Source organism: Pogoniulus pusillus, chromosome Z, assembly GCF_015220805.1.
Source record: "Pogoniulus pusillus isolate bPogPus1 chromosome Z, bPogPus1.pri, whole genome shotgun sequence".
Lineage (NCBI taxonomy): Eukaryota > Metazoa > Chordata > Aves > Piciformes > Lybiidae > Pogoniulus > Pogoniulus pusillus.
The window spans coordinates 77,291,506-77,304,249 of NC_087309.1; the positions used below are offsets into that span (position 1 = coordinate 77,291,506).

A 12,744-nucleotide genomic window follows, 5' to 3' on the forward strand; every position below is an offset into this window, starting at 1 on the left:
AGGTAATTCAAAAGCTCAGAAAACAGCAGTTTGTCTCCTCACAGATGAGAACAGGAGCTCCCAGGTGACACTGTGTTCATGCTTGTGTACTGTAGATTCCCTCACAGATTCTGTCTTAATAGACTCCATGGAGTACCTAGAACAGAAAACTCCTAACAGTTTGTATTATACACTCTGAATTTAAACTCTCGCAGATAAAGTTATATTTCTCTGTGGAATTTCACCATTCTCCTGCATTACCCAGTATGTGTGACCAGGGCCCTCAGCAGACACCACCCCTTGGACAGGTTTCCCTTTGCCTGAAGGAGAAAATACCCAAACAGTTTTTCCTAGCAGATTCTTTTCATGTACAACAGGAACTTTATCACCATCTACTGTTGGTACCAAATCTGATTGTGCAGGTCCTGCTCTGTTTACTGAACTCCTACTATTTACCAACCAGGTTGCTTGTGCTAAGTGCTTATCCTGGTTTTTCAGAGTTCCATGGTCCATGGGTGGTTTAGGTGGTTAGGTTAGGGTGGTTTTCAGCAAAATGTTTTAGCATTCAGCCTTCCCTGAAGCTGGAGCATAGTAGGGTATGTGGTAGATCCACTCAATATCATGCTCTTTGGCCCAATTTTTCACAAGATTGTTCTTGAAATAAGTGCTATTGTCTCATTCAGTTCTCTCTGGAGTTCCATGTCTCCACATGATCTGTCTCTCCAAGTTTCCAGCCATCTGGTGCTGGCCTCTACCATCGTCAGCACATGCTGCTTGCCAGAACGAGATCGAGGTAAAGTGATGTAGTCAATCTGCCAGGCTTCACCATACTTGTACTTTGACCACCTCTCACCATACCATAAGGGCTTGATTTGCTTAGCCTGCTTAATTGCAGCACAAATGTCACAGTCATATATTACCTGAGTGACAGTGTCCATGGACCAGACAATTGACCTATCGCGAGCCCATTGGTATGTTCCATCTCTGCCTTGATGTCCAGATGGGTCATGGGCCCACCGAGCTAAGAACAGTTCACCTCGGTGTTTCCAATCAAGGTCAATCAAGGGAACTCTCAAGGCAAGAACCTCTTCCCATTCTCCCTTGCTCTATTTAAGCTTTTCTAGACAAAGTCCATTTACCATTTTATACTGTGTGCAAAAACCTAGCCAAACACCAGCCCGATTCCAGCATGGGCTTCCTTACGGGTCAGCCTAAGTGCAGGAAAGTGCCTTTTGCTGTGCCTCTCTCAAGTCTGCAGGGAGGGGGGAGGAGAAAGCAGTTTTCGTGCCACCTTCTCCCATTCAAATAGGTGTGGAGGAGGGGGAGAAGGAAGGAATTTGGAGTACTTTGGAGCGGTGAGGTGTGCTGCTGGACCTTGTAGTAACAAGCAAGACGGGGACATAAAGGCTGTGGAGTACCCTTGGCTGTAGTGAACATGACATGTGTAGTCTTACCATCATAGTATTACATGAGTAAGGAGCAGGCAAGGGTAAGTTCATCCCCTCCAAAGACTTGGAGGAATTCTGTGGGCCAAAACTATAGATGGAAGGGCAGTTAGGAGTGGTGGTTAATACTGAAACATCTCTTCCTCCAAGCTCAAGATAGGTACATTCCTTTGAGAGAAAAGTCAAGTAGAGCAGTTAGGAGGCCTGCATGGATGAGTAAAGAACTAATGAGAAAGTCATGTGGAAAAGGAAAGTTCACAGTATGTGGGAAAAGGAACTGATAACTTGGGAGAACTATAGGAATGCAGTCAAGGTATGTAGAGATGCAACCAGAAATGGCAAGAAGGCCCACTTGAAATTAACTCTGGCAAAGGAACTAAAGGACACCAAGAAGAGCTTCTTCAAATACATCAGTGGCAAAAGGAAGGATTGGAAATTTGTAGGCCCACTGCTGAATGAGAAAGGAATCCTGTTAACAGAAAATGCAAAGAAGGCAGAGTTACTGAGTGCCTTCTTTGTTTCGATCTTTACTGCTATCACCACCTCCCAGGAATCCCAGATTCTGGAAGTAAGAACGAAAGCCTGGAAGAAGGACTCTTCATTGGTCAGTGAGGATTGGGTTTGAGATCAGTGGAGTAAGTTGAACATTCATAAATTCATGAGGGCCCAATGAGATACACCCACAAGTGCTGAGAGATGGCTAATGCTGTTGCTTTACCACTCTCCAGATCACGGGGAACGGGAGAAGTGCCTGAGGTCTAGAAGAAAGCCACTGTCATTCCAATCTTCAAAAAGGGTAAGAAAGTGGACCCAGGAAACTACAGACTAGTCAGCCTCTCCTCCATTCCTGGAAAGGTGATGGAGGAGCTCGTTCTGGAGATCATCTCTAGGCACATGGATTTGCCAAGGGAAAGTCATGTTTGACTAGCCTTGTGGCCTTCTACAATGGTGTGACTGAATGGGTATATGCAGGGAGAGCAGTGGATGTTGTGTTCCTTGACTTTAGTAAGGCTTTTGACACTGTCTCCCATAACGTCCTCAGCTGAGGAAGTGTGGCTTAGAAGAGTGGATGTTGAGGTGGATCGAGACAACTGGCTAAACAACAGAGCCCAGAGGGTCATGGTCAACAGGGCAGAGTCCAGTTGGAGACCCATAGCTAGTGGTGTTCCCCAGGAGTCAGTGCTGCATCCAGTCTTGTTAAACATATTCATCAATGACCTAGATGAAGAGACAGCAAGTATTCTCAGCAAGTTTGCTGATGATATAAAACTGGGGGAGTTGCTGACACACCATAAAGTTGTGCTGCTACTCACTGAGACTTGGACAGACTGGACAGCTGGGCAAAGATGAACCTACTGAAGTTCAACAAGGCTAAGTGTAGAGTCTTGTATCTGGGAAGAAATGCACCAGTACAGGTTAAGGAATAACCTGCTGGAGAATAGCTCCACAGAGGATGACTCTGGAGTCCTGTACAACAGTATGTTATCCATGGGACAGTTGTGCTAGTTTGAAGCAAGCTAAAATGTTTTGGTAAAAGAACTAGATAGTGGGCAGTGAAATGAAAACAATTGTGTCTCCTTCTCTCACAGTCATGCTGAGAATTCTGGGAAGAAGAAGAAGAACACTTTTGATAGCATTCTCCATTTTTGTCTCTCACTTTGCTTCTGGGCTTTGATGAAGCTGCATCTCATTAACCTTGCTGCCACTAACCCTGCTCCCTAACCTCTTGGCTGCACCTCTCTTCTTTCTGAGAACTGGGGTAAGGTTGAGAGGGCAAGGGAAGGTGTTGGGGTGGTTTGAGAGCCCCTCCTGGGGACTCAGGTTTCTGGGAGGGGAGTTGTGCTTCTGTATTGTTTATCCTTTGTATATTTCTGTATATAACTGTATATATTGTAAATAGCTGCTTGTATATTGTGCTGCTTGTAAATAAATTGCTTCATTTATATTCCTGGAGCCCGTCTGAGTTAGCTGGGGCAATTTCAAAAGTGTGGGGGGGTGGGTAAGAGCCCAAACCATCACAACAGTAATGTGCCCTGGTGGCCAAGAAGGCAAATATACATGGGTGCATTTAAAAAAATGTGACCAGCAGGTCGGTTGAGGCTCTTCTGCCTTTCTACTCAGCCCTAGTTAAACAACAGCTGAAATATTGCATATAGTTCTGGGCTACCCAGTTCAAAAGGGACATGGAACTACTGGAGAGAGTTCAACAAAAGGCCAGAAGGGTGATTAAGGAATCATAGAATCATAGAATCAGCCAGGTTGGAAGAGACCTCCAAGATCATCCAGTCCAACCCGTCACCCTGCCCTATCCAATCAACTAGACCATGGCACTAAGTGCCTCATCCAGGCTTTTCTTGAAGACCCCCAGGGACGGTGCCTCCACCACCTCCCTGAGCAGCCCATTCCAATGGGAAATCACTCTCTCTGTGAAGAACTGGAACATCTCTCTTAAGATGAGAAACCTGGGGCTTTTTTGTCTGTAGAAGAAAAAAACTGAACTGAGAAGGGACTTTATCAGTGTCTACAAACATCTGAATAGTGACCGTCAGGAAGATGAAGCCAGTCCCTGTCAGTGTTACCCAGTGATAGGACAAGGACCAGTGGCCATAAACTCAATCGCATGAAATTTCATCTCAGTATGAGAAAAAGACTTTGTTGTTGTGAGTGTGATGGAGCCCTGGAGCAGGCTGCCTAGAGAAGTTCTGGAGTATTTTTCTCTAGAGGTCTTAAAAATCTGCCTGGAGGGATGCCTCTGTGACCTGCCCTAAGTGGTCCTGCTTTGTAGAGGTGTTGGACTCAGTCTCTGGAGGTTCCTTCCAAACTGTAGCATTCTGTGATTCTAACACACAGGAGTTGGTATTCTTTCATTATTACCTACTCTATTATTGCCTGATTTATGCAGTAAAAAGTTAGTTCAACTGTAACTGTGATGGTCGCTGTGATTGCAGGAAGGGAAAACATTACAAAGTTTTCTTTTTTTCTGGAACAATGCTCAGAGTATTCTTCTCTCTAGAATTAGCTCCATCTCTCAGGAACTGCACCTACATGTATATTTGATTTTCTGGTACACTGTAAACCTAGGAGATTAAAAAGATTGTGTCTGTAGCTTTCTCTGTACTGGACTGTAACAAACAGCAGAATGCCTGAAATTGTAGAGGTGAGTGGATGTTTCGTGTCCTGTTGTGTGCATTTTGGTAGCACAAGTATCCTAAAAGACAAATTGATCTAACCTTGAAAGTCTGATGGAAACATTGCAGACAATATGCTAGTATTGTTCATTGTATCACTCTAGATTGAAGGTAACTGATGAGAGATTGCACAAACTATACATGTAATGAGCTGTCATTTAATCATCAAATTTTCTCAAATTCCAATGATCTTTAAAGGTATCTCTCAATTCTAATGTGTTTCTATGAAAATGTTTTTAGTGATATTTTCCTTGCTACTTTCTACATGTTTCCAGAAGTATAATAACTGACCAAGCAATTTGTGAAGAACTACAGAAACATGAAAAATATTTAGTATATAACTTTCATCTGTAATAAGGAGTTAAGTGCTAGTTTTTACTCCAAAAGCATAATTTTTTTCCAGCTGATATGGTCTTTGCTCTGTTATTTCAATGAATATTCAATAAATACGTAAGAAAAAATTGTATCTGCAAATTCCTGTGTGTTAGAAGGAAAAGGTTTCTACTTCAAAAGGAATGGAACAAGTCTGTTAGACGTGAGCTTCATGGTCCCAGCTTAAATGTGCACTTTAGTTCTTGCATATCCATTTGTCTAGAGTTTTCACTATGTGTTTCATTTGATCATGTGTGAGCAGCCAAAGACAGCATATGGCTGCTGCTTGTGGGCAAAGTAGTGCCTGCATCAAAGCCATGAGGCTGGAGAATAAGTTTTGCAAAGTTACTTTAAGAGGTTTGGCCTCTTGACTGGTCAGATTACTGTCAGAGCTCTGGGACTCACAGCAAACCGTTTAGTGGTTAAAGAAATCATTTATTAAGAACATCTTCAGGAGTGGATTTGAGTAACTGGAACATCAGGATCCTTCAGCCTTTCATACCAAAAGTTTCCTTACTTTTGGGGCTTAGTTTTTTGTTCATGTGCATTGATGCCGTGGTTACAGAAGTGAGATTTGTTTCCCTTTATTGTGGCTTAACAGGACAAAGGAACTTGCTCCGTTTTTCAGACAAGTGACATGAAGATCTAAGTGAAGAGAGCATGCTTCTGGATAGAATCATAACTTTTTGATTAAAAATTGTAACCAAGTGTATACTTGTTGAATACAAGTCATTATCTTCTTTTTTCTCCAAGAGCCACTGGGAACTTGTCCAGCTTCCTGGGAAAGACTGGTGGGGTTTTTTTTTTTTCTGTCATTTGGGAGAGGTTCCTCATCTTCTTTACCACGTCTAGCCTGTCCTGACCTGCATTAGAAGCTTCGGCTGGACTTGAAATGGTATCAGCCAGAGGCATTTATATTCTGAAAGTTACTCGTCAGGTATTGATATAGCTGCTGAGGTCAATCACCTTTGCTGTTGCTGGTATGGGAATGGATTTATTTCCTTTTCAATGCCAATGAAAGCAATGGATAACTCACCTTACAATTTGTTCCTGGTAAATCAAATGGATGGTAGAAAGGCCAAATTCCTATTCTGCTGGGGGGTGGGGGTGGAAATTAGCAGTTGCAATAATTTCATTATTGTTTTGATTATTTTTCATATAGACACTTTCTTGAATTATTGAGTGCTTTAGGAGCAACGCTGGTAGCAATGAATAACATTGCACATTCTAGATAGTGTGAAAAACTGTAGATGTATTTAGTATCAGCAAGAAGTGGCAGAGCTTCTGGAGTTCAAACATGTGCTAGCAGTAGAGAATCCATATTTTAAACTAACATGTAGAATCAAACTTCTCCCCAAACTAATAGGTGCAGGACATACTCCAGAAACATATTTGGTCTTTGATGAAACTACTCTGAAGATAAATGGGAACTTTGGACTGGTCTGTAGTGATATCTGTTGCTGTGTAAGGCTCTGAATTGGAGATGCAGCTGCTTGCAAGGGAGAACAAACCCAAACGGAATATTCAAGGCATTCTCTGGAAAGGAAGTTGCTGTTTGTTGTTAGACTCTAAAATCTAATTCTGCTGTGATACATAATCTTATTTTTGGCCTTATGGGAAGTTGCATTCTTTATCCCAAATTTAACTCAGATATATTTTTCTCACTGAAGTGATTCATAGTCCTTCTCTAAAGAAGAAGACTGTCCAAATGTGGCATTTCTATTATTTATGTAACTGTAAAACCAGGAAATACAATCTTTACTTTTATTCTATATTTATTTACAGTAAATTTAAAATGCACATTTCTCTGATAAGCCTATTTACAAAATAGGAAGTTACTTTTGTTTTTCTTAGCCAAAAGGCCTGAATGCTGGCGGCACTGTCTGGAATGTTGTTTACTTGGTCCATTTCTGCGTTTTCTCTTTGTACATAACACCACAGTTATAGATTATTTACTTACAACTGACCAAAGTAAGGCCCCCAGTGCTTTGTTTATTCTTATCAGAGGCTTTATTATAAAACCCTCATCATATGCTAGGACTTCTTCTTCTATGCTATCTTCCCTCTCTGCCTCTGTCCCACTCTCCCTCCCTCCTTTTAATCAGAATTGCTTTTGGCAAGGATCTGGGGAGTTGCAGGACTTTTATCCGCTTTGTTTTCTGACTTGATTCCTCTATTAGTGCTTTGATTTCTTACATTAATTCTTAAAATACAAACTAACTAAAATGTATTAAAGTGCTTTGCCGGATTGTTTTTGCTTTGGTGTGGGGTTTGTTTGGTTGTTTGTTTTTAATAAGGAGATATTTGTATAGTATGTGCTTCTGTTTAAGCATGTATTGTATTTTATAATCTCAGTTCCAGACATTCAGCTGGTTGCAAGAAAATTGTGAGCACTTTAACATGTCTAATCGGAGGGTAGGGCAAGTGGGGAAGTTCTTTGGAATGCTGACAAATAATACCTGTCTGAAGATCGTGTCAAATCCCACAATTCTTGAAAGGCTAGACTTAAAAGATTTGTGTTCTTGATGGTATTACCATTCTGCTTTATTTCCTTTCTAACTGGCTAGAGTTGGGAAAACAGTTGAAATGCAGATTATGGATGCTAAGGGCCAGTGCAGGAATAGTCTGCAGACAGCAGTCTTGGCTCGTGCCCTGTTAATTGCCTGCAAGGGCTTAATTCTGCTACTTTTTTGTAGATTTACTTAACATAAAAAATTGTGTAACTTTTGAGTTATTAACATACATAATATCTGTAGGACAGAAGAAACTGCCTTACAGCAAAACAGGAATTGGGAACAGCAGTAACTTGTAGTTCAGTGTAGGTGTTCCAGTGGCAGAGCAGTAATTCGTAACATTCTATTCCCTCAGTTTCTGTTTACAGCACTTGAGTCCAAAGCAGCATAGGTACAGACAGGGTTGTTATCCCTTGTGTAAAGCAGCTGTTCAGTAAACATTGACTCACCTTACTTGTGCCTACCATGAAAGTTGTTCTCTGTCCTGTACATTTGCAGAAGTGATCAGTCCTTATCATGAAATGGCATCTCTTTAGCTTAAGTTTTAACAAGCACATGTGCTTTACTATACATGGCTCTTACTGCTTTTGGATAATGGTTTCTTCTCATCATGCTTCTTTCTTATTCCCAGCTTTGATAATTTAATTAATAAGTATTTGCTGCCTATATTCACACCTGTACATCTTTTACTATCCCAACCTATATAGAAATGCTTTTATTGAAATCAATCTGTCTTTTAAATTGAAAAGTATAAGATTTTGGGTAAAGTTACTTCTTACACATAATAGCTGTTTGATGGTTGAATAATAAATAACTACTTGTCAGAATTTCAGTCTGATTTCTCTGCCCACCAGTGACACGTGGTGCACCTGTGCATCCCTCTTTATGGACTGTGGGCTGAGATTAATGTGCCCTTCGGCCATCAGAGTGACCAATCAGGTTGGCAGTTAGCCAAACCTTACCATAATAGGCAGGAGTCTCTTTGCCTGGACTCTCCCAAATATGGGGATCACATGGGCTTGCCCCAGGGATACATGATTTGGGGGGGGGGTGTTACACACCTTGCTTACAACCAAGGGTCCTGGCAGAAAGTGGCTGTTGCAGAGGGAGTTCTTAGTGCCTACACCTATTTGGTGGAAGTGTGAATTAATTTGAGGCTATATAATTTTTATATAAAAATATAATCCATTAAAATTAATATTTATGAACTCTTGCCACCCCCAACCACTGTGTATCAAAACTTAGTTCTTGTGCAAGGTTATGAAAACAATTAGGACAGAATATATACAGGGATGTGGTTAATAACTGGCAAAACATTAAACTATAAACAGAGAGAGGTTTCCCTTTGGCTTAGTGCCGCTTAGGAACTTATTCTGTTTGCCCAGCAGAGGGCCTGAAACGTTGTGTGCTCTAAGGCAGAGGTAACTTATATTACAGAGGAATTAAAGCTTACTTATAAGTCTTGCTATTAATTATTAATCAACCTCCCAGGGCTGTGTCACAGCCTGTGCCCAGTGTCCAGACTTCAGGGGTTCTGCCTGTGGACTCTGTGGGGCTGGAATCTTCCTGGCTCGAGGGGAGATGATAAATCTTCCCAGTCTCCGGGGTAAACAGGTTTCTCTAACCTTTTGTTCTCCTGGCGTGGGACGATCTCTGCCTCGATGCTGCTGCCTTCTTCTGGATACTGCGTCCAGGGATTATCAGTTGGCAGGATTCCAGGAACAGGAGGAGAATGTCCATGCTGGCTCTGGCATGGTCCCTTCACATGGGTAGCAGGCTGTGTGTATGTGTGCAGACAATCCAGAAGTCTGCTTTCCTGGTTCTCTTACCAGGCTTTAAGCTGGCAGTCTAGTCTGAGCTCCATAGGTCAATGCAGGATCAGGATCAGGTCTTGATAGTGATATGGCTTGCAGATATGCACAGCTGGTCTTAGGAGGTTCTAGGCTCCTTATAAATATAAATGGGCGCAGGCTTGAATGAGGTCTGCATCTGAAGTACGCAGGCAGGTTAGCTGCAAATTGAATCAAAGCATGAGGTCTGTGCCTCAGAGAGCATCGAAGCTATGCAGTGGCATCCGAGCATGTGTGTCTGAGTGGCTGAGCGCTTCGGGTGAAGGTCAGACTCTGTGTCTGATCCTTGAAGGTGGGTCAGAGAGGGCTGAGCTGCACTTCAGGCAGGGTCAGAGAGCTGAACAGATCTGAACACGTGGTGCACCTGTGCATCCCTCTTTATGGACTGTGGGCTGAGATTAATGTGCCCTTTGGCCATCAGAGTGCCTGGGGGGGTGGTGGAGTCGTCGTCCCTGGGGCAGTTCAAGGCAAGGTTGGATGTGGCACTTGGTGCCATGGTCTAGCCTTGGGCACTGTGGTAGAGGATTGGACTTGATGATCTGTGAGGTCTCTTCCAACCTTGGTGATACTGTGATACTGTGATAATAGGCACGAGGCTCTTTGCCTGGACTCTCCCAAATATGGGGATCACATGGGCTTGCCCCAGGGATACATGAGTTGGGTGTGTGTGTGTTACACACCTTGCTTACAACCAAGGGTCCTGGCAGAAAAACATGTCCAGGCATGTAGGGGCATAAAGAAGCCTCTGTTCGGGCGGACAGGCCCTGCACGACAGAGGCTTGACCAAGTTAATAAAGCCTATATATTATTATGGCAATACAATGCATGGTATAATAGGTCAATAATGTGTTTTGTCCTTCATTCCTGTTGTACAGCCCACACATCATCTTCCTGTCACAGAGTGTACTACCAGGGGGGAGCCATCTCTGTGGAACACGACTGTGCCATGAAATTGCTCATGCTTGGTTTGGACTGGCCATTGGTGCTCGTGATTGGACTGAAGAGTGGCTAAGTGAAGGGTTTGCCACTTTTTTAGAAGATATATTTTGGGCTAGGGCTCAACAGGTAAGGTACATCACTTCTCAACTGAATTATGTGGCAATAGAAATTATGCACCCGGCTGTGATTGAGATGCAAATCAAACTTCCTGTGCATTGAAGAGAAGTCTTTCAAAATAATACTGCAGTTTGCATGCTAACTGGATTTTTAAAAGATACAAAATGCTTCCTGATCTGCAGTGAACACTAAATCTTTTCAGGGGTGGAGGCCAGTGGGAATGAGAATGGAAATACTTGTCAGTTATTACCTTCCTATAAATGCACTGCTCAGTTAGGAAAATCCAGATATTGAGCAGTTGCTGTGCATTCTTTCCACTTGTGCTGTGTTTCTGAAACTAGAACGATCATCAGAGTTTTACTGAGTATTGTAATATTCCATCAGCCTAATGAAAATAGTCTGGGTTTGTCTGGTCAGTATCCAAGAAGTGTACCTCAAAACAAAATGGAAGCTGATGAAATAGGACAGAAAAACTTAAATAGTTTTCCTCTTCTTTTGCCCAGAAAGAGTTACCTTCATGTCAGAGGCTTAGAAATCATCATCTGCTTGAAAGTGGAAACCTCATAATTGCATGTCAGCTAGTAAAGTGGTATTCAGATCCAGTTCTTATCTCTGTGTCACCTCTGCTACTTCCAGAATTTTGTGAGTTAGTGTGTTTCTGTCAGGCCTTGTTTCTACACCTTCAGTGTGTAGAGCTCCATCTGTGGAAGAACAAGTGGTTCTAGGAGCTGACATCATACACTCTTGTGAGTCTCCATTTGGTTAGGCTTCAGACATATTTATAATACTGAGCAAACCAGAATTCCTTGTCAGTTACTGTGTTTCTGGAAGTAAGGCTATGCAAACACTTTGCTTTTCCTTTCTGATCCTGAAACTCACCTCTGCCCTTGTATTGATATCAGATCTCTGCTGTGAGCTCTTCACATTAATTGTAAACATTTGTGAGCCACTTGGCTGTGCTTTCATTATAGTAGACACCCTTCCATGTAGATAAATGAAAAGGAGTAAGCAACAAGTAAGCCCTTGTTAATTAATAAGGTCAGAAAGTTGCCTTCTTTTTCCTTCCCCCTCCCCTTTTTAAAAAACTATTATTATTATTATTGTTGTTGTTGTTGTTGTTGTCAATAATAATAACCTTGGTGCTGTGCAATTTACAATTGTAGGATTATGAGTATATTCCACAGTGCCTGACAACACCTTCAGTTGTAGCTGAAATACTGCTGCAATGCAGGATAATGTTAGCTGCTTTCACTTTCTCCCATCTCCCATATTTTCTTATAATAGAGAAGAATAAATTAGTAGTTGTTTTTAAGCTGACCACCTGGCATTTATTTTGTAAGCATGGGTCTCTTAACATTTACATAACTGAGGGAAATGACAACAGGAAGCTTTCATGGATATGGCAGAAGTAGTAGGAAAGAAAAGTGAAGTCAGGGGACAAAGCAGCTCTTTGCTTTCAGGCTGGGAAAAGTAAAGATGCAAATAAAACGACTACAACAGGTATCAAGACTGTACATTCAGTTCACTTATTGCTGGACACAAAAGGGAGATCAACAGGCCCATCTCTCTTCTCAGGCAGAACTATTTCACTGACTATTGATTTGATGTGCACAGTGAGGCTTCTGTTTTCCTTAGTGCTGCTCTTAACTCACATAGCAGCAAGTGGTGCATTTTATTGTTGGGTGTTTGGGGCTTTTTTCATGGATATTGATATGATTTTCTGCATCTTCTACACATGACAGGGCAACAAAACAAGTTTGTTTTTCTGGAAATTGTTATTGTCTGCTGGGAAGGAGCAACCAGTGATCTGTGTTTTTTGTGTGTGCTAAGCAGCTGTCACATGATGAAGTAAAAGGACAACAGGAATTGAAAGCCTTACTTCGCTGGCGCCGGCTCAGAGATGAGGTACAGAACTCTGAAGAAGAGCTACAAGTTTTGAGGTAACAATTTGTGAGTCTGATCTTTGCTCTTGCGTGTTCTCTCTCCTGTTTTCCACCATTGTCGTCTTTCAAAAGATACACAACCAAATCATCTGATTAAATCCACACTGCGTTTCCTTATTTCATCCTCAAGAAAAGTCAAATTAAATTGACTAGGTTATTCGTCTTCTGTACAACACAATTGCTTTTCTCTTTATTATAGAGATCTTTCCAAAACCATGGTATAAAATGTCCCTAAGCAATCTATAAGACATGCTATTAATGGGGAAAAAAAGGCATTTCCTGAGCAAAGTTTACTATTTGAAGCTGTAACAGATTAATTTTCTAGGGCTGAAAATTAATCTGTTATATGCAGGAGTATACTATATAATGAATGAAACTTCACAAAAAACAAAGGAAAA

At 41.8% G+C, this 12,744-nt stretch overlaps 1 protein-coding gene across 1 annotated transcript in view; it reads left to right on the top strand.

Moving 5' to 3' along the window:
* The window catches only part of AOPEP (aminopeptidase O (putative)), a 207,130-nt gene that overhangs the window by 56,347 nt on the left and 138,039 nt on the right, over positions 1-12,744 (top strand). Inside the window, exons 5-6 of the mRNA XM_064176841.1 lie at positions 10,223-10,412; positions 12,234-12,343. Of these exons, the coding sequence (XP_064032911.1) occupies positions 10,223-10,412; positions 12,234-12,343 (300 nt within the window). The remainder of the gene's footprint in view (positions 1-10,222; positions 10,413-12,233; positions 12,344-12,744) is intronic.